Source organism: Malaclemys terrapin, chromosome 21 (assembly GCF_027887155.1).
Source record: "Malaclemys terrapin pileata isolate rMalTer1 chromosome 21, rMalTer1.hap1, whole genome shotgun sequence".
Classification (NCBI taxonomy): Eukaryota; Metazoa; Chordata; order Testudines; family Emydidae; genus Malaclemys; species Malaclemys terrapin.
The window spans coordinates 14916093-14938540 of NC_071525.1; the positions used below are offsets into that span (position 1 = coordinate 14916093).

Below are 22448 nucleotides of genomic sequence, written 5' to 3' on the forward strand. Positions count from 1 at the left end.
CTACAGGTGAATTTCACACTGGACTCTACTATTCACAATGTCAGTTTCTGATGAACGGCAAAAATCAAATGAATGAAGCACTCACTAAAAATGTGAATGCGGAATGCATCAACCTTCTATATCAAGGACTGGCCTGTGCACCTGGGTGCATCCTGACTCTTTAGCAAGATGAGAGGAAAAACCTAGTAACCATTATTCACATGTCTCTTCCAGGTGTACGAATGACACCGGCAACCTTGTGCCTTGTCCAAAATTACACATGTTCCAGCAGCTGTGTGGGATCCTAACGAACCGCTCGGGACCTTTCTCTGAATGTCACTGGCACGAGAACCCAGCCCCTTACTACGAGTCCTGTGTCTACGACCTTTGTCAGTATGGCCTGGGCAATCGCATGCTGTGCACAGCTATCGAATCTTACGATGAGATATGCACCATTGTCGGTGTGAAAATGGCAAACTGGAGACCACGGATGGGATGCAGTAAGCGATAAGGGTCTTGGCTTTTATTTAAAATGGCTATTCCCGGTCTATGATATCCCAGCTCTACAATGACCTATTTACTGTGTGAAATTGATAGTGTTCTCTAAAGTCAGGGCCCTGACACACCAGCAGTGCAAAACACAAGCAGCATTTCCACAATGTGCACGTGCAACACAATTGTCACAGCTTCCCCCATTCCAACGTAAAGAGGAGGGAAGGAACAATGCCAGTCATTCCCACAGGCGGATACACTTTCTTGTCTGATACCAAATCCAAAGGTTTACTTCTCATGGGACTAGGAAGTTGGTGCAGAAGCTGGGATCAGAACTGTCCCTTTTCCACTCTAGGTATTCCATCCATGCCACTTCTCTCTGTTTTCTTGCCTGATAGTCATACAAATATATATGAAGAGTAATACTCCCCCGAGGGCAGATTCTGTTTGTAGTGAATTCACAAGTGCGGACGGTTTCTCTTGCTCTGGTTTTAGCCCTGGCTGGGAATCAAGTGAAGATGAACAACACTTTCAGATGAAAAATGGGGAAAAGATAGTTAGGGCTTGTGCATCAGCCCGGGGCTCTTTCTGAAGTGCTGGCAAGGAATTCATGCACAGGTCTCTCTTGATTCTTCTAGGTTTCACTTGCCGAGCCAAGAATTATTTTGATTTCTGTGGCCCTGCCTGCCCTGCCACTTGTGCCAACCTTAGTGCACCCCTGCTCTGCAAAAAGCCCTGCGTGGCGGGATGCTTCTGTAGGGAAGGGTATGTGCTGGACGCTGGACGCTGTGTGCCTGTGAGCCGGTGCGGCTGCACGTTGAACGGTCAGTATCACCAGCTGGGAGAGGAGGTGATCCTGACAGACACCTGCAGCAGGAAATGCAGCTGCCGGCAGCCTGCCCAGCCCATGCAGTGCCAGGATCATGCCTGTGGGGCTCTGGAGACATGCAGCGTTGTGGATGGCGTCCGAGGCTGTTACCCTGTGACGTTCGGCACTTGCTGGGTGTTCGGCTACTCCCACTACACCACGTTTGATGGAGTCGTGTTTGATTATCAAGGAGCCTGCAAATACACCCTAAGCAAGTACTGTGGCCCCCCGGGGAACCTCCCAGACTTCGCTGTCAACGTGAAGAATGAGCACAAAGGATCCATCGCGGTGTCCTGGACGCGCCTGGTGGAGCTAGATGTCTATGGAGAGCATATCACTATAGTGGCGGGACAGTATGGTCAAGTGCAGGTAAGAGCATTTCACAGATTTGAAGAAATTGATCTCATCTGTGCTGAACGGAGTTAGGGGAGGAAATGTAGGTCCAGGAAAATCATGACTGGGAGAAGCCTTAAATATGCTCCTCTTCCATGTAAGTAGGTGTCAAGAACCTGCTACCAAGGTAAGCCAGTGGTTCAGTCTTGCTCTAAATTTTGTCAGGTTGTCTTCGGAACCTCATTTACTAATGACCTGGAGGAACAAACTGCCAAGCTGGCCATAGTTCTGGTTTGCAAAGGGGATGGAATATAGAGCAGGGCAGAAAAACAAATACCCCAAACGTACATAACGATTCTAGGATACAGACAATAAAAGTGATGTGAAATCGCTAGAAATGCGGGCTGCCTGTAGGCATGACAATGAATGCACCAGGCTTGGGGCGAGGGGATTAATGCACATACTTGTCTCGCTTTCTCCCTAGGTGAACGGATCCCTGGTCAATCTGCCCATGGTCCTTGCATCAGGCAAACTCTACGCCTATTTCAGCGGCTCGTCTGCTGTGCTCCAGACGGATTTTGGCCTCTCTGTGTCCTACGACTGGTCCCACTCTGTGTCGGTTTCTGTTTCTGAGATCTATTTTGGGTCACTGTGTGGACTTGGTGGGGATTTCAATGGGAACCAGAGCGATGATTTCCGGACCCCAAACGGTTCTGTGGTTCCTGATGCCGTCCCCTTTGGCAACAGCTGGAAGGATGCTGACTCCCCTTTTCACTGCACGGCTGTTGGGCTCCCAGCCCAATGTAATGAAGTGGAACTAGCCCAGTACAGATCTCAGCGCTACTGCGGGGTCATTGCAGACACTGCTGGGCCTTTTAAAGAGTGTAACCAGGCGGCTGCTGCTCAGATCCATTTGGAGAGCTGCGTGAGGGATGTATGTGTGACTCGGGGCAGCCGCGAGACCCTGTGTCAAGTGCTTCGCAGTTATGCCCAGCTGTGCCAAAGTCGTGGCATTGCCATTGAGCCATGGAGACAGCGGGCTGCGTGCGGTAAGCAGACAAGTCCTAATATATGGAGAGTGTTACCTCAGACTCCCCAGATCTTCTTTGTTTCCTTGGTCTGATCCACAGTCCACTGAAATCAAGGGAATTTTTCCACTGATTTCAAACAGATTTGGCTCCGGCCCCATTGAATCACAGGAACATGGGCCCATGCCCATGAGCAGCGAGTATAAGAGGATTGGGAGGCTAACCTCCAAAGGGAGGTGCACCACATCTGGCATTTCTTGCCCCGTTTGGGGACGCTTAGACCCACCGCATTTGGAGTGCCGCTGCCAGAGGCTGCCAAGAAGTTGGGGTCTACTGGCACCTGGACTATGGCCCGACCCATGCTCCATCGCAAAACCCAGCCCCTGCTTGGCCTCTTCTCCCCGCCCCCGCTCTACTTCTTCCCGCCCTCGCTGCACCTCTTCCCCTGAACCCCTCCCATCTGCCGTTCATTCCTCTCCTCCCCCACCCCATCTCTCACCCTTACGGCAGGAGGGGGCAGAAAGGAATGAGCAGCAGGTGGATGGGGAGGGTCTCGGGGGCGCAGAGGAGCAAGCAGCAGACAGGGGAGCCTCGGGGGAGGGGGCAAAGTGGAGCAGGTGAGGGGGGCCTTGGCGGAAGGGGCGAAGCAGAGCGGGTGGGGCGGCCTTGGGGAAGGGCGCAAAGTGGAGTGAGTGGGGGGGCCTTGGGGGAGGGAGCGAAGCGGAGCGGGTGGGGGAAGCCTTGGGGCACAGGCGGGGCGGGGACATGGTCCGGGCGGTGGTTGCCCCTCCCACTTCTATGGTTCTTCCAACACTCGTAGCCAGCCTCCCCAAACGCAAGAGTCATGTGCCGCCTATGGCGACGCCGCTTTCTGTTTCTGCAACCGATCTCTTTGTAAGAGTGAAAGGGGGTTAGTGTTATGAAGCTGCTTTGGTGCCAGTGAGAATTTAAAGCTGAAATGAAACAAACTAGATTTGCCAATTGGATAAGTGTTGTAATCAGAATTGGAATTGGAAATTAATTAGGGTAACCCCTTTTTATTGAGTCCAGAGAGCATTAGTCTACTAGCGTTTACACTCGGTTCCTTTCTTACCAGCTTGTACCTTGAACAGTATTTCTCAGGTCACGATGCTCAGGTTATTCTTAACCAATCAACAAGTGACTGATTCACCCAGAACCACCTCAGTATGCAGTCAGCAGTTCACCGATCAAGGGTAGACACAACCAATGTTCTGAATCCACCACTTCAGCCTTACAAGCAATTGTCATAGACCAAGGATTCTCAAACTGGGGGTCAGGACCCCTCAGGGGGTAACGAAGTTATTACTGGGGGTCATGAGCTGTCAGCCTCCACCCCAAACCCCGCTTTGCCTCCAGCATTTAGAATGGTGTTCAATATATAAAAAAGTGTTTTTAATTTATAAGGGGGGGTCGCATTCAGAGGCTTGCTATGTGAAAGGTGTCACCAGTGTAGTAAGTGAAGTCCCTAATGAAGGCCCAGTATGAGGCCTGAGGCCTGAACCAAACTAAAGTAATGGTCAAGACTTTGCTAACATAGAGCAAAGTTAAGCTGTGAGCAAGAGGCAGTACAAAAGTTTGAGAACCACTGTCAGAGACTATGGTTGAGGCCAAATCACCAAGGTTTCTTATTAAATGTACTTATGATCATCAATTGTTTAGTACTTTTAATACATTTATTACACTTCTAGTGCCTCTCCAAGGAGCAAGGATACACATGTCTTAAAGGCACTTTCAGGAGTCTGGTCCCTGCTATTTGAATGGTTTGGTGTGAAAAGGACAACTTTAAAGTATCAAAAGTAATTTCTTAGTTATTGTTTTAAATATCTTTAAGCCAGTTTGCTTGGACTTATCAAGGAGAGCTGGCATATAGCATTAGTCAGTTAAAATCCAAAAGAGGGTTCCTTGATGTCTCACTGAAGTCTCAACTCATTCTAGACTTCACTCATTTCTATTAAAGAATGGATTTCTCCTTCTAATCTTTGAAATGAAATCTCACGGCTTCTTCTTGTCCTCTTAACCCTGGAATAAGAGAGACTCCTTTCCACATGGCTGCATAGCTGCACTTCTGGATTCAGCTGCTCTTCTTGGCCTTCCGAACCAACCTGGACAAGAGGAGATGTTGTCCACAGGGGTTCAGCAAGCTCTGGGGTCAAAGGTGCCGACTTCATGGGTGTTCTGGGGCTGAAGCACTCATGGGAAAAAAATAATAGGTGCTCAGCACCCACCAGCCACAGCGGTTTGTCAGCGCTGCCGCCGATCAGCTGTTTGGCGGCGCCCCTGATGAGCTAATCAGGGGTGGAAAGGATGAGCTAATCAGGGGCCCCACCAAATATCTATTCTGCGACACCGCCAAACAGCTGATTTGCGGCTGGGTGGGAGGGTGGAGAGCGGCAGGCAGGCGGGGGCCTACAGGAGAGGGTGGAGTGGGGGTGGGAAGAGGCAGAACAAGGGTAAGGCCTCGGGGGAGGGATCGGAGCGGCAGGCAGGCGGGGGCCTACAGGAGAGGGTGGAGTGGGGGTGGGAAGAGGCAGAACAAGGGTAAGGCCTCGGGGCAGGAAGATGCGGAGCGAAGGTGATGTTAGGGGGCTTATTCCTTCACCCTCTGACTTCCCTGGTCCTTCTCGCATGAACAGAGAGCAACAATAACTGAAGTCCAAAGCCGCAAACAATTTGATGTTTATTGGGGTGAACTTCCAGCAAGCATGATTCCAGTTTCCTTCCTCAGTGTCCCCCTTCCCAGCTCTGACACCACAGACCCTTGCCTGTCTCCCTGTTTCCATTCCCTGTTCCCATTTCCCCCCCCCTTAGGAAAACATGATTCCAGTTCCCCCACACCCAGTTCCTGTTCCCATTCCCCCCCCACTTCCTGATTTACTACCCTGTTTCCCCGAAAATAAGACATCCTCCGAAAATAAGGCCTACTTACAGTTTTGCCTCTCGTTGTAATATAAGGCATCCCCCCGATAATAAGACCTCCCCGATAATAAGGCATCCACCGATAATAAGGCATTTTTCATTTCTGAAAAATAAGACATCCCCTGAAAATAAGACCTAGCGCATCTTTGGGAGCAAAAATTAATATAAGACACTGTCTTATTTTCGGGGAAACAGGGTATATAGTCTGCAGTCAAACTTGAGTTCTGCTTAGCTATACCTTAACCAATCATTTTACTGAAATTTAACTAACCAATTCCGACACATTGTAACACGGTTATTTAACCAATTATATCCCACCACCTTAATTGGTTTACACCCAACAAAATTAATTATACAGCAGACAGAAACAACCACAGAACCAGACAGAGACCATGCAAATAAACATACAAAACAATACAGAAGCGAGGATTTCACAAATACACCTATACAGACTTAAGGGTGTTCCAGCTGTGTCTATTGATAAGTGAGTTCTTGCCTGACAGGATGCTATCACACTAAGTTTCCTTTTACATCTTCTAGGCTGTTCCCTTTCTCTGGAGGTGACAGGAATACCAGGACAGGATTGTATTCCTAACAGCCCAATAGCACCTTGTTTCCATGAGACTAGTTTGGAATGTGAGGATGTGACCGTTCACTTCTCAGCTTATGGCTGCCTCTGCTGCTTAGCCGAAGGCCTTACTTAGCCTAAGAACAGAGCCTCAGACTGTCCCTTACACAGACAGACAGTGATTTTGATTCTTTCTTTTATACCTCTATAACTAGCTAAGTGATAAGAACACACCTAAATTCTTAAAGTATAGGCCTTTACAGACAGGCCTGAATATCTATATCCTAACAGGTGGGACTTTGGGGGAAGGGGTGGTGTGGGGTTGGGGCCTCAGGGTGGAGCAGGGGGTGGAGCGGGGGGTGGAGCAGTGGCCTCAGGGTTGAATGCTCTGTTAATTGAAGTTAGCGGGAGGGTTGCCACCCTGCGGATTCTTCTATTGGCCATAATTGCTCTCAGCTTTCAGCTCCCAGTTTCTCTGCTACTTCCATCGGAATCCAGTAGAGGGCGGTGGTGTATAACATATTTCTTCAATGCTTCCTTTAGTTAGAGCATTTGAGTCATTTCATGGACTGTATTTTAGTAGGTTTCAGAGTAACAGCCGTGTTAGTCTGTATCCGCAAAAAGAAGAACAGGAGTACTTGTGGCACCTTAGAGACTAACAAATTTATTAGAGCATAAGCTTTCGTGGACTACAGCCCACTTCTTCGGATGCATATAGAATGGAACATATCTCCTCAATATATGTTCCATTCTATATGCATCCGAAGAAGTGGGCTGTAGTCCACGAAAGCTTATGCTCTAATAAATTTGTTAGTCTCTAAGGTGCCACAAGTACTCCTGTTCTTCTTTTTGTATTTTAGTATTTGCCCCAACTATGAATTGGGATCACCCCTTTTAAAGACATTTCTCTTAATATTCCAGAGTTATACCCTGGTTAGATGCTAATATCATTCAACATTCTTTTTTTCCTTCTACTGCTATACAATTCCTATCACTTCTACAGTGTAATAATTTACCAAAAAACCCAAACAAAATCCCTTAATGTCTTCTAAATCTAGTGGACATGCTTTTCACATCACATCTTTCAAGCTTATTGTAGGATAGGAGACATTACATTGGAAGAATAAAACAGATTATTCATGAGGAGAGTTGTAACGCTGATTCCCGAGGTAGACAAATAGCATTAGTCAGTGCTGTCTCACTGAAGAACATACACTCAATAAGCTAACCCTCATTTATTCATAGAATTATGGGACCACAAGGGTCATCTAGTCTAACGCTCTGTCAAAATGCAGGATTAGTTATGTCTCAGCCATCCAAGACAGATGGCTCCAACCTCCTTTTGAAAACCTCCAGCGAATGAGGTTCCCCAACCTCCCAAGGCCATTCCATTGTCCTACTGTTCTTCCAAGTAGGAAGGTTTTCCTGAGATTTAATGTAAATCTCTATGCTGTAGTTTGAATCCATTGCCTGTTGCCCTGCCCTCTGTGGCAAAAAAACACAACTTTTCTCCATCCTTTTTATAGCAGCCTTTTGAGTATTTAAAGACCGCTATCATGTCCCCTCTAATCGCCTCGTTTCCAAACTAAACATACCGAGTTCCTTCAGCCTTTGCTCCTGAGACTTGCATCCCTTTGATCATCTTTGTCACTCACCTCTGGACCCTTTCCAGTTTCTCTGTCCTTTCCAGGGGTGAAAGTAAGATAAAAGACTTACTGGTATGGGGGCCCCGGAGCCCACTTTCACCTCTGATCCTTTCTATACATCAGTGTCCAAAATTGGACACAGTACTCCAGCTGAGGCCTAGCTAGCACTGAGCAGAGAGGTACTATCACCTCCTGTGACTTGCATGCTCGGCCTCTGGTAATGCAACCTAACATTGCATATGCTTCTTTTGCAACAGCATCGCATTGCTGACTCATGTTGAGGTTGTGATCCACCACAACTCCCAGATCCTTCTCAGCAGTGCATCCGAAGAAGTGGGCTGTAGCCCACGAAAGCTTATGCTCTAATAAATTTGTTAGTCTCTAAGGTGCCACAAGTACTCCTGTTCTTTTGGCTGCCAAGCCAGTTATCCCCCAGTCCGTATTTGTGTATTTTAGCACCTGACATTTGTCTTTGTAGAATTTCATTTTGTTGTCTAGAGCCCAGTTCCCCAATTTATCGAGATCCCTCTGAATTTTAGCTCTATCCCTCCATAGTGTTGGCAACCCCTCTAGATTTCTGTCATCTGCAAATTGGATTAATCTGCTCTCTATTACAACATCTAAGTTATTAATAAAGATGGGAGAGGGATAGCTCAGTGGTTTGAGCATTAGCCTGCTAAACTCAGTGTTGTGAGTTCAATCCTTAAGGGGGCCACTTAGGGATCTGGGGCAAAAATCAGTACTTGGTCCTGCTAGTGAAGGCAGGGGGCTGGACTCGATGACTTTTTAAGGTCCCTTCCAGTTCTAGGAGATAGAATATCTTCATTAATTAATTTAAATTTTTATGTTAAACAACACCGGATCCAGAACAGATCCCTGTGGGACCCCACTTGAGACCTCCCTCCAATCCGACATCATTCCATTAATAGTTACTTTTTGTTTGTGGTTGTTTAACCAATTATGTATCCACGTAATGGTAGTTCCGCCAAGCCCTCATTTCTCCAGCTTACCTATCAGAATGCCATGTGGGACTGTGTCAAAAGCCTCACTGAAGTCCAGGGTATATTATGTCCGCCGCATTCCCCCTAGCCATCAAACCAGTTACCCTGTCAAAAAAGGAAATCAAGCTGGTTTGGCATGATTCGTTCTTGATAAAGCCATGCTGTCTGCTAGTGATCAGCTCTTTATCCCCCAGGTATTCGCAAATAGAATGTTTCCTACATTGCTCTAGTATCTTCCTGGGTATTGAGGTCAGGGTGACTGGTCTATAGTTCCCTGATGTCACGGTGTCACCGGGAAATGCTCTGGAACTACTCTATACGAAGCCAGTCAGGACTCTGGGGGAGCCTCCTCTCTCGGAGCATTCTGTCTCCAGGGCAAGAAGCTTACACAGCTTCCACCTTCCTGGGTCTGACCTCGGAGCATTCAGCATCCCCTGCCTCCCAGTGTGATTCCCGCAGCAAGTCTGCCCAGGCGGAGCTCCTGGGGAAGCCAGAGGTCCCTGCACCCCAACTCCTGCAGTCATCAGTGACTCTCAGCCAGGCGGTAAAACAAGGTTTATTAATTGACAGGAACACAGCGTAGAACAGAGCTTGCTATCACAGAAATAAGTGACTTTCAGCCAAGTCCATTTTGGGAAGTCCTGGGCCAGACGGCTTGGACTCCCCCTCTTCCAGTCCCCCAAACAGACTGCCAGCTTCCAGCAACCCGACCTCAGACACCCCTGTTGCTCCTCCTCCTCCTCTTCTCTGTCCTGCTTCCACCGCAAAAGGTGTCACCTGATCGCACCCCCCTTCTGGGTCTCAGGTTACGAAGGGCACGGCCATAGCATACGTGCAGATCCAGACCACTGGGCAACCTCAGCAAAAATCACACACCCAATTCCCACCACCGAAATATTGGTGCAGTACACAGAGAAACAGAGGTACACATAGTATTAGTATAGACAGTAAGGACTGGTCCACACTAACCCCCCACTTCGAACTAAGATACGCAACTTCAGCTACGTTATTCACATAGCTGAAGTCGAACTATCTTAGTTCGAACTTACCGTGGGTCCACACGCGGCAGGCAGGCTCCCCCGTCGACTCCGCGTACTCCTCTCGCCGAGCAGGAGTACCGGTGTCGACGGCGAGCACTTCCGGGATCGATTTATCGCGTCTAAAGATAAATCGATCCCAGAAGATCGATTGCTTACCACCAGACCTGGAGGTAAGTATAGATGTACCCTAAGACTCACATGCAACATAGCCAGATGAATAAAACCCCACTTTGTTACACCTGGCTTCTCCTTTTTCCCTTTTTTAAAGATGGGCACTGCATTAGCCCTTCTCCAGTGTTCTGGGACCTCTCCTGTCATCCATGAGTCTGCAAATATTATTGCCAGTGGCTAGGAGATTTCTTCAGCTAATTCCTTCACCACCCTCATGCGAATAGCATCTGTCCCCACTAATTTGAATTCATTCAAATTGGTCAGAAGATCTGACACGTTCTTTACTTATTCTGATCTGCATCCCTTCCCCTTACTGACTGTAGTAACTTTGCTAGATGTTATATTTTGTGCAAAGACTGAAGCAACATAAGCATTGAGCAGCACTGCCTTCCTCTCCTCTGCTGTTACCAGCTCACCTTCTCCATTAAGCACACCATCCTTGATCCTTCTTTTTTGTCTGACATTTTAAAGAACCCCTTCTTGTTGTCTCTTTTCTATATTAGAGAATAGAAGGCGCAATCTAATCTTTGACATGAAATCTCACTGCTTCTTTTTATCCCCTTAACCATGCAATAAGGGAGACTCCTGGCCACACGGCTGGTCCTTGCATCAGTTGCACTTCTGGATTCAGCAGTTTATTTGGAGGGTTCCATCAGCTTTTCTGGGCCTTGTGACCTGACCTGGACAAGGGGAGAGGTTGTCCACGCGGGTTCAGCAATCTCTGGGGTCACAGACGGTGTGCAGTGGCCTGAGGTGTATATACTCTGGTTTGAGGTTAGCTGGAGGGTGGCTACTCTGTTTCTAATTGGCCATTAGCAGCTCCTGGTTTCTCTGCTATTTCCATCAGTGTCCAGTAGATGGGGGTGGTATATAGCAAATTTCTTCGATTCGTCCTTAGTTGGAGCATTTCAGTCATTTCCTGGATTATATTTTACCGTACGTCTACACTTGAAAAGCTGCATCAGCACAGCTGCACCAAAGTAATTCTGTAGTGTGGACCTGCCCTTAGCATCTGCCCCAACGGTAAATTGGCATCCCCCGTTTTTAAGGCAATGTGTATTCTACGGCTTCTATCGGCATGCCTTCTGTCCCTCAGGGGTGTGAATAAACCAACACTGACATAAGTGCTGGTGTGGACAGCACGAGGTTGGCAGGAGAGTTTCTCCCACTGACACAGCTATTGCCTCTTGCAGAGATGATTTTATTATGCTGACGGGAGAGCTCTCTCCCATTGGCATAGAGCGTCTCAGCCAGATGTGGGGCAGCTGCTCTGTTGTAGCGCTTCTAGTGTAGACAAGCCCTCACACATTTCTCTTAATATTCCAGCGTTATACCCTGGCTTGGTGCTTGTATCATTCAACATTCTCGTTTTCCTTCTAGTGCCATACAATTCCTATCGCTTCTACGGGGCAACAATAATTTATATAGAAAGCAACCAAAATTCCTTGTCTTCTAAATCTAGCGGACATGCTCCATACATTCTTGCACTATATCTAATACTTTTCACATCCCATCTTCCAGGCTTATCATAGGATAGGAGACATTACACTGGAAGAACAAGGCCGATTATTCATGAGGAGAGTTGCAAATCTGATTCAAATGTACGATTTGGGGTGGAGGCCAGATGGTTTGGATTTCTTGGGGTAACAGTTTGCTCCATTTGACCTTCAGTTTCCTGAGTCTCACAGCAAGCTATTTCTAACTTACATTTTCTACACTTATCTCTGGTTCTTAAATAGAACAGGAGTACTTGTGGCACCTTAGAGACTAACAAATTTATTAGAGCATAAGCTTTCGTGGACTACAGCCCACTTCTTCGGATGTTAACATATTTGAGCCAACAGGGTCCTCTGCACAGGAAAAAGGAAAGTTATTCTTATCTCTGGCCTGGCAGGGGTTCTCTTGGGGCTTTGTCTACACTGGATTTTCGTCCATTCAGGGGTGTGGCAAAAAAAACACCACACGCAAACGACAAAATTTTTACTGACGAAAAGCACTGGCATGAACAGCGCTTTATTGGCGGGAGAGCTCTCCTGCTGACAAAGCTACAGCCTCTCATTGGGGGTGGAATTTTTTGTCAGCGGGAGAGCTTTCTCCCACCAACAAAGAGCAGCTACACTGCGCACCTTTTAGTGGCACGGCTGTAGTGGTACAGCTGTGTCACTAAAAGCTGCGTAGTGTAGACATAGCCTTAGACTAAGGGCTTGTCTACACTTACAGTGCTGCAGCAGCATTGTAGCGCCTAATGAAGATGCTACCTACACCAGCTGGAGAGCGTCTCCCGTTGGCTTAGGTACTCCACCTCTCTGAGAGGCGGTAGCAGTGTCTTCCATTGACTTAGCACTGTCTACAGCAGGAGTTCAGTCACTATAACGGTGTCTCTCGGGTATGGATTTTCCACACCCCCGAGCGACATAGGTATACCCGAATAAATTTGTACTGTAGACCAGAGCTAAGAGAGGTGGAGGTTGACAGTATGGTCTGATCTACACTATAGATTCAGGTCAGTATAACGACACCGCTCAGGGCGAATCCACCCCCCTGAGCGGCGCAGTTATACCAACCTAACCCCAGGTGTAGACAGTGCTATGTCTGTTGATGTAGCTACCGCCTCTCGGGGAGGTGGATTCGCTATGCCAGCGGGAGAGATCTCTACCGTCAGCATAGGATTCTCTTCATTAAAGCGCTACAGACAGCGGCTTTTTAAGTGTAGACCTCCCCTATGTAAACTATGGGAGACTTTGTTATGAGATGTTAACAACAGTTGGAAGATTCCTTATCAGGCATCTCCTTTCTTATCAGGCTTTCCTTTCCTGGGAACTGTGTATTTTAACTTTAGCTTAGTTAATATCCCCAGACAAAATGTCCCACCAGTTGTGATGGGCAATAGATTCTCATTGTCTTTAGCTCTGAGAAGAAGCTAAACGTTTCAAATAAGCATAAGGGTGATTGTGACTGGCTAGTTAAAAGGACAGGGGGAGAAGGATTACATTAACTGTACGGTGTGTACACGTTAAAATATACTTTGAAAATACATAAACTACAGTTACCAGCTCTCTGAAGCAGGATCTCGGGGTCTATCTTTCTTTTCGACCTTCCATTCCTGGTCTCACAAAGTGTCACACAAATACCAGCCCGACAGGATTCCACATGCAAATAGAGAGCACTAAAAATAGATAACGAACCAGATCCAGATTTCACTGAGCAACCTAATCACAGCTAGGATGTTTGTTTCTCTCTCACTCTTAGGACCTTCTAGTGCTCTCTGAATAATCACCAGACAGGTACTAAGGCCAGTCTGTCACCTTAATGTGTGCGCATCCCTCCCTAGGACTGTCTGCAGGGTCATCGTTATGTATGAATCCAGGGGAGGGGAGGGACTTAGATGGGTATCTTTCTGGCCCAGAGTAGAAGCCACTGCTGGTGTTGTAGTGACATACTGATATTTATTGGCTAGGCTGTTAGCTGTGCCTGGAACTCAGTCCTAAGAGAAGAGTGTTGCTTGTAAGGAGAAACCCTAGATTTTTAGTATGAAAATTATTTCTTAGGAAATGAAGGATTTGTCCTGCTCTCTGTATATTAAGTTTTTCCTGTGATCTCCATTTTCATTCTTTGTCCTGGATTTTCTGTCTGGGAGGATTCCCTGGAGCGTTCCTTCTGTATTTAACACTGTTCTTCATGTCCCTTTCAGAGCTAACCTGCCCCGCCAACAGCCACTATGAGCTCTGTGGACCTTCCTGCCCGGCCTCTTGTGCCCACCCAGCTGTGCCCTCCCGCTGCCGGACTGAGTGTGAAGAAGGGTGCCAGTGTGACCCTGGCTTTGTGCTGAGTGGCACCGACTGTGTGCCTCGGGAGCAGTGCGGCTGCACCCACAATGGCAGATACCACCTGGCAGGGGAAAGCTTCTGGGAAGGAGAAAATTGCCAGAGATTGTGCAGATGTGACGACTCCTCCCACGCTGTCCAGTGCTCCCGCTCTGCCTGTGCCCTGGGGGAATTCTGTGGCACTCGAAAGGGGGTTTATGGATGCCACCAACAAACCAACGGCATCTGCTGGGCTTCTGGGCTGCCCCATTACACTACGTTTGATGGGAAGCGATACAATTCCCAGGGCACCTGCAGATATGTCTTTGCTGAACTGTGTGGGGCATCCCATTCCTTACCCTTCTTCAGAGTGGAAGTGAAGAACGGAAACCTGCCCCGTGTTCCTGTGGCTGTGACCTCGGAGGTGTTTGTCCTTGTGAACAGGACTGAGATCCATCTGCAGAGAGGGCAGCATGGGACAGTCAAGGTAATTCCATGGGGCTAGCGCTCTCGGGGAAAGCACTTAATCAAAGAAATGAAATACGGGGGAAAGTCATTTCCCAGTAGTGGTTGGTTTTTGCCCACTTTCCTGAATACTGGGCTGCCGGCTCCACACTCCACAGGGCTCGGGCTGCTGGCCCCTGCTGACTGCTGGGGGTCGGGCTGCCGGCCCCAACTGCCCAGCCCTGCGCTGACCAGGGCTCAGGCTGCCAGTGCCGCCGCTGACCGGGGCTCGGGCTGCGCGCCCTGCGGGGCTCGGGCTGCTGGCCCTGCGGGGCTTGGGCTGCTGGCCCCGTGCTGATTGGGGCTCGGCTGCCCACTCAGTGCTCCACAGGGCTCAGGCTGTCTGCTCTGCAACTGGGTCACACCTGCTGCCTCCTGTGCCCGGGGTCCTCTGGCCGCCATTAAGGAAATTTTTCTGGCGAACCCCAGTTTGGGAACCACTGCTCTAAGCTGCGAAGGCTGTCAAGGACTGCGCAAGCGGGGAGAGGTGCCCCTACCCCAGCCCAGCCCAGCTGGAGCTGCCATAACCAGGGAAAGCCACCCTTCACCCAGCCCGGCCCAGCCAGACCTTCCGTGGCTGGAGAGAGGCGTCCCTCCCTTGCTCCAGCCCAGACGGAGCTGCCCGGCAGGGGATAGGAGCCCCTCCCCTGGCCTGGCCTCAAGCTGCTGCAGCGAGGGAGGGCTTGGAGGAGTCCTCTCTCCTCACCACAGCCCCAGGACAGCCTGCACCCCAAACTCCTCAGCCCTGGCCCCAGCCCAGAGCCCGCACCCCCAGCCAGAGCCCTCTACTGCCCTGCATCCCAACCCTCTGCCCCATCCCTGAGCCCCCTCCTGCATCCCAAACCCCTTATCCCTGGCCCCACCCCAGAGCCCGCACCCCCAGCCAGAGCCCTCTACTGCCCTGCATCCCAACCCTCTGCCCCATCCCTGAGCCCCCTCCTGCATCCCAAACCCCTTATCCCTGGCCCCACCCCAGAGCTTGCACCCCCAGCGAGAGCCCTTACCGCCCTGCACCCCAACCCTCTGTCCCACCTGAGCCCCCTCCCACACTCCAAACCCCTCGGCCCCACATCACCTCCATATTGGTGCACATAAAATTAATTCCGCACATGCACGTAAAAAATTATAGGGAACAGTGCCATTATTTCCCCTACAGCAGTCTGTTCAGCACTTTGTGACTAAGCCATAATACCCAGGACAGGTTTAGGTTTAGCTCAGATCTCATGTGCACACTAGTTATTGTTTGTGTGCATGTTGGTGCTGGATGCAAGGTAATCTCAACCTATTCAGCTTATCAAAAGAAAGGTTAAGCACAGTCTTGATCAGGCCTGTAAGTAGGTAGAAGAGAACTGATTTTAGAGGCTCTTCAGCTAGCAGAGAAAGGAATAACAATGGCTGAAAGTTGGGAGTTCTAATAATTCAAATTGCAGACAAGAGGAAACGTTTTCACAGCGAGTAATGAACCAAGTCGTTTTCCCAGAGAAGTGGTTCACTCATCCTCACGTGGAATATTCAAATTGAGATTGACGTCTTCTTACAAGACGTGCTGTAGTTCAACCACAAGGTGTCATGGATTCTCAGGGTCTGTGTGATCGCCCCGGCCTGTATAGCCTCTTTGGAAAGCACCCTTAGCTTTCCCAGGGCTGTGGGTTTAGCTTTTTCACAAGAAACAGCTGCGTGGCTTCCTGAGACCAGACTCCTCCTCAGAGAGCAATGCAACCAGAAAAATATCTGCATTGCTGCAGGGAAGCCTTTTCAAAGCCAGGCAACATTTACTAGTCATCAGAGAGACATTAGGTCAGCATGGAGAAGCAAACCTTCAGTCAGAGTCCATCTGTCCTGCTCCCAGAGACTCCTACAGTCTGTCTCCATCTCTGTTTCCTTGTCCCATTAGAGCCTCCTTTGGGTGTGCTGTTCTCCTGCTGGGACTTTTAGTCCTCTCCCCTGCTGAGAGTTGGGGAATTAACTTGCTCTGGGCTCTCAGTTGTTAGGTGTTAATGTCCTGGTCCTTGGCTCTTCCATTGTCAATGCAGGGCCCTCTATTCATACCTGCTGACCCCATTCAGTTCTTGATAGCACATCTGGATCCAACTCAGGCAGCCTGACCCAAATAGCCCATCCCGCCCCCTCTTCCATGGAAAGCAATTTAACTCTTATACACGAATACAGGCAGTGTGTAAACTGAGATACAGATATGGATCATAAACATATTACCCAAAATTCCCACATTAATCACATTGGATATTGGGCTCGCTGGTCTCATTCATGTAGTAGAGAAGAATTATTCCCTCCAGTGCAGGAATTCCTGAGTGAAGTTTTCTGGCCGGGGTCATGCAAGGGCCTCAGAGTAAATGACCAGAATGGTCCCTAGCTATGACTGCATAAATTCCTGCATTGATCTCTTTGGTGCTATTTTCCCTCACTCAGATTGATGGGGTGACTCTGACTCTCCCGGTGCGTCTCCAGAGAAGAGGAATCGTCGTTTATCGGGATGGGTTTCATACCGTTGTGCAAGCCGACTCTGGGCTGAGCGTGAGCTACGACCTGGCCCACAGCCTCTTTGTCAACCTCCCCCCTGAGTACCGAGGCCACACCTGTGGGCTGTGCGTGAACCTCAATGGAGCGGCTGAGGATGATTTTGTGATGCAGAACGTCTCCCAGGGGAAGGACGCCTTCCACTTGGCTTTGACTGGGAAGCCGGAGGATGTCCCTGGCTGTGACGACGGCTGCCCTGATTCCTGCCCTTTGTGTGAAGAGGAGGAAAGTCTGGTGCAGTCCAAGTCCCGGTGCTGGGTGATCCAGGACCCTGATGGGCCGTTCTCCGCTTGCCACTCCCAGATTGACCCAGGCCACTATCTGTCTGATTGCATCTTTGACCTGTGTGTGTCAGGAGGGGAGAGCAGTGCCCTGTGCGAGTCCATTCAGACATATGCAGCCGCCTGCCAGCGAGCGAATGTCTCCATCTCACCTTGGAGGAATGAGTCTTTCTGTGGTAAGGCAGCAGTGTGTAACTGTGCTATTGCACTGTGTGCACCGCGGTGCTGGTCTGGCTTTCCTTACCTGATACTCTGAGGTAAAATGATAGTCCGCCAACACTGGCAAAAGCTGCTCATCTTTGGCTGAAACCTAGGCCCTCAAAATCATCTGCCAAAGGGATCCCAGAACCCTCGGAGAAACCATCCTCTCTGTCTTCTGTGGTAGGTTTTCCAGATCTACCCAGCACAAGGACATCCTGAGCACTGTAGAAGGGCTGCAGACCCGTCAGTGCCCAGTTCTCCTCATTATTCACAGTGGGCGTGCTGATCCTCTGGCATCAGGTCAAGAGAACCAGAATCTTAATTTATAAACCAATTGTTCACATAAGCTAAGAATCGGGGCTGATGGAAAATGTTCCATCAAAACTGGTTAGAGATGGAAAATGGGGTTGTCACCAAAATGAAATTTTTCATGAAAAGTGTTTGGTTTGCACAGAAGAATTTTTCATTTTAATTAAACAGAATATGTCAATTTAGAAACGCTGCTGGACCCCCTCTCTCCTGGACCCCCTCTCTCCTGGACCCCCTCTCTCCTCATGTACCATTTCCAGGCAATCCATAATGCACTATTCCTCCCCTGCCCCAGAAAGGGAAGAAATTGCATCATGGGTGATGTAGTCTGACCAGTGAGCCCGACCAATAGAGGAGAATGGGAGCAGGAGGTACCTGAAGTACAATTCCCATGAGGCACTGAAATAGTTTTGAATTCCTGCCAAAAAGAATTGGATTTTTCCACAGAATGAAACCCCATTTTTCTTCCAGTTCTCTGGATAAATAACACTCCTCAGAGAGACAGCCTGAAAAGCCCAGTCTGTGGAACAAATGGAGACAGATGGAGCTCAGATTTCCATCGTGTTGTTGGGGCTAGTGACCCTCCTGTCGCTCACTGCTTTAAAAGCTTGTTTGTCAACTTGATCGCCATAGTTGGGATCTTTCCCAGTGCTTCAATTGGCAAGAGATTGGGTGTTTGTTATGCTTCCTCTAGTACAGGGGTAGGCAACCTATGGCATACGTGATTTTCAGTGGCACTCACACTGCCCGGGTCCTGGCCATCGGTCCGGGGGGCTCTGCATTTTAATTTAATTTTAAAGGAAGCTTTTTAAACATTTAAAAAACCTTTATTTACTTTACATACAACAATAGTTTAGTTATATATTATAGACTTATAGAAAGAGACCTTCCAAAAACGTTAAAATGTACGACTGGCACACGAAACCTTAAATCAGAGTGACTAGATGAAGACTCGGCACACCACTTCTGAAAGGTTGCCAACCCCTGCTCTAGTGGATAGAGTAGGGATCTGCCGCCTGCTGTTGGTGCAGTCTCTCTAGGGGTCCCAGCTTTCTCCTAAGTGGTCTGCTTCAATTCATCTGCAATTAGACCACTCTAGGTGGTTTCTGTGGTATAGTGGTTATTATGTTTATCTAACATGCGGAAGGTATTTGGTTCAAATCCAGCCAGGTGCATTGGTGCTTCTTGACACTAAACTGGGAGGAGTGGTAGATACGCTGGAGGGTAGGGATAGGATACAGAGGGACCTAGACAAATTAGAGGACTGGGCCAAAAGAAACCTGATGAGGTTCAACAAGGACAAGTGCAGAGTCCTGCACTTAGGATGGAAGAATCCCAGGCACTGTTACAGACTAGGGACCGAATGGCTAGGAAGCAGTTCTGCAAAAAAGGACCTAGAGGTTACAGTGGACGAGAAGCTGGATATGAGTCAACAGTGTGCTCTTGTTGCCAAGAAGGCTAATGGCATTTTGGGCTATATAAGTAGGGGCATTGCCAGCAGATCGAGGGACGTGATCATTCCCCTCTATTCGACATTGGTGAGGCCTCATCTGGAGTACTGTGTCCAGTTTGGGGCCCCACACTACAAGAAGGATGTGGAAAAATTGGAAAGAGTCCAGCAGAGGGCAACAAAAATGATTAGGGGTCTGGAGTACATGACTTATGAGGAGAGGCTGAGGGAACTGGGATTGTTTAGTCTGCAGAAGAGAAGAATGAGGGGGGATTTGATAGTTGCTTTCAACTACCTGAAAGGGGGTTCCAAAGAGGATGGATCTAGACTGTTCTCAGTGGTACCAGATGACAGAATAAGGAGTAATGGTCTCAAGTTGCAGTGGGGGAGGTTTAGGTTGGATATTAGGAAAAACTTTTTCACTAGGAGGGTGGTGAAGCACTGGAATGGGTTCCCTAGGGAGGTGGTGGAATCTCCTTCCTTAGAGGTTTTTAAGGTCAGGCTTGACAAAGCCCTGGCTGGGATGATTTAGTTGGGGATTGGTCCTGCTTTGAGCAGGGAGTTGGACTAGATGACCTCCTGAGGTCCCTTCCAACCCTGAGATTCTATGATAAACCCTCACACTCAATGTAACTTATCAGCCCAGGGCTTGGAGTCTCCTTTTGTCTCCCTGCTGGTTTCTCAGAGGCAGCCTGGCTTGGGGCCATTGCCCTCTGCTATCCCAGGCCGTTCTGCCTCCTCTTCTCTCTCTGTTCCCCTGCTTTAGAGCTGGGCTTGGTTTCTCGCTTGGTCCCAGCTCTGGGTGCCCGTGTCCATGACTGGCAGTACTGGCAGCTGCAGAGGGTGTGATCAGCCTGCTTCCCTGTAAGCAGGGAAGATTCTCCTCTCCGTTGTGCCCATGCTCTATAGGGGGTTTGTCAACCCCGTTACCGGATCATGCAAGTGTATCTAATGTGGCCGATTAACTGGGTCTGTAGGACACGGGTACGAGAGGGTCTCAGTCTTTTCCCTCTGGTGTCTCGGGCCTGCTGATCTCTGCAGAATGCCCTGTCCAATCCTCCAACCTTCTAACTAAGAGCTAAGCATTTTAAACCGAGGCTGAGTGAAACATCCAAGACGGGTTTCAGAGTAGCAGCCGTGTCAGTCTATATCCGCAAAAAGAACAGGAGTCCTTGTGGCACCTTAGAGACTAACACATTTATTTGAGCATAAGCTTTCAAGATGGAGGCCATGGGCCTGCTGCTCAGGGGGTCAAGGGCAATTTCAATCCCCATGTGTGTTTCCATTTTATTGATACTAGAACTCCCTCCTCTTTCACAGACCCTGGGTGCCCAGTGAATAGCCACTACAAGATGTGTGAGCGTCCCTGCCAGGACCTGTGTGCCAGCTCCTGGCCTCCGCATCTGTGCAGCTCCCTGTGCTCTGAAGGGTGTTTCTGTAATGACGGGTACCTGTGGAGCGGGGATCAGTGCGTCCTGCCAGAGCACTGCGGCTGTGAGCACGACGGACGCTACCACGGGGTGAGTTGCAACTTCATTCTCTGGACAATGCTGAGGAAACATGGCTGGATGGGCAAGTATAGACTCATTTTTCCCACTCAAGGAGCAGAGTCTCCTTCGTATCTAACTCTCGTGCCCTGCAGTGTGTGTTTCCACCTGAGGAGTCAAGCTTCTGCTTTCTTTCCCTCCCTCTCGCTTTCTTTTTATTATTGTTGTTATTCTTTGTATTCTGATAGCACCCGGAGCCTAGTCACACAATAGGGCACCTTTGAAATAGGCACAGAACAAAGAGATGGTCCCTGGCCAAAACAGCTTACACCTTATATATAACGCAAGAGTCAACAAGTAGTGACAGACCAGGGAACACAAAGAAATAAGCAGACAATTCCGTTTGCATAAGTGCTCTCCTGCCTAAGCATGTTTTCTGGACTCAGGGCATGTCCCAGAGCTAATGAGCCCTGATAAATCTCGCATTTCCTTCGGTGTGTCTCTATCCCATTTGCTCCAGTGGTTTGTTTTTGTGACATTTTGCTGATGATGACCATTCTCTCTCTCTCTCTCTCTCTCTCTCTCTCTCTCTCTCTCTCTCCATCCCAGGTTGGAGACTTTCTCTGGCTCACTGATTGCACCCAAAGGTGCAGCTGTGACTCCTCTGGTACTTTCAGGTGTGTCCCCGCCAGCTGTAACCCCGGCCAGCAGTGTGCTGTGAAGGATGGGAAGTTGGGCTGCCAGAGCCAGCTGACCACCTGCACGGTGACAGGGGACCCTCACTACTTCACCTTCGATGGGGCTGTGGCCCATTTCCAGGGCACGTGCGCCTACGAGATCTCACACACCTGCAACTCCTCCCTCGACTTCTCCTTCCGGGTGGTGGCCGCAAACAGGAATTTCCGGAATCCCCGGGTCTCCTTCATTTACCGAGTGGAACTTTGGCTCAGAACTGGCCATTTTAATTCCCATGTCATTCTGGAGCGAGGCAAAGACGTTCTGGTGAGTTGAGCTCTTTAACCCATTAGCAGAAAGGACAAAGGAGAAACAGCCATAACTATCCATCTCTCATAGGTGTTTATCTGGCTCCCATCGCCATAGGATCCAAGCGCCTCCTGTTCTTGAAATCATTTAACCTCACAACCCTCCTTTGAGGCATGGAAGTGCTATTATCCCCATTTCACAGATGGGGAAACTGAGGTGCAGATTTCAAGATCTTCTATGATTTCTGTAGGAGTTAGGTACCTACGTACCTTTGAGTATCAGCACTAGAGAGACTAAGGTATTGAGGTGGTTAAAGCTGCTAATAGCTGTCCAGTGGGTTTTTCAGAGCACCAAGGCACTTTTGAAAACCCCATTAGTGTCTATCTGCTTCTTTAGGGGCTGACATACCTTTTGAAAATCTGGTCTTAAGGGACTTGCCCAAGGTCACACACTGTCTGTGGCAGACCCAGGACTTGAACCCTGGCCTCCTAGCAGCCAGCCCATTCAATCCCTACCCTACCACAAGGCAAATAATGGGAGACATCCAAGAGGAAGCAGGGCTTCGGTTGGGATTGTCCTGAGAGCGCCTCTCCCTCTAGCTGTGCGCTGGGACTCACCTTGGATAACCACCTGCCCCCTCTGGAGTTATTGGCCTTCAGCTTCTGCTCTTTGTCAGCTTTGTGCCTGGACTCAGCGCCTCCTCTCTGGGGAGAGGTCATTTAACCTTGGTGATTTACAAAGGCATGAGGCAGCCCTGTGCTTCCCGGTGCAGACTGTCTGCATCGGAGGTGGGGAGGTCACAGCATGGTTGGGGAGAGCAGGCTCTGGAGA

The 22448-nt window shown here is 49.1% G+C and overlaps 1 protein-coding gene across 1 annotated transcript in view; it reads left to right on the forward strand.

Annotated features, from left to right (window-relative positions):
* The first annotated feature begins 20498 nt into the window (after positions 1 to 20498).
* LOC128827342 (IgGFc-binding protein-like) overlaps positions 20499 to 22448 on the forward strand; it is a 33003-nt gene continuing 31053 nt past the window's right edge. The window contains exons 1-2 of the mRNA XM_054011199.1: positions 20499 to 20666; positions 21243 to 21635. Coding sequence (XP_053867174.1) covers positions 20499 to 20666; positions 21243 to 21635 — 561 coding nt within the window. The remainder of the gene's footprint in view (positions 20667 to 21242; positions 21636 to 22448) is intronic.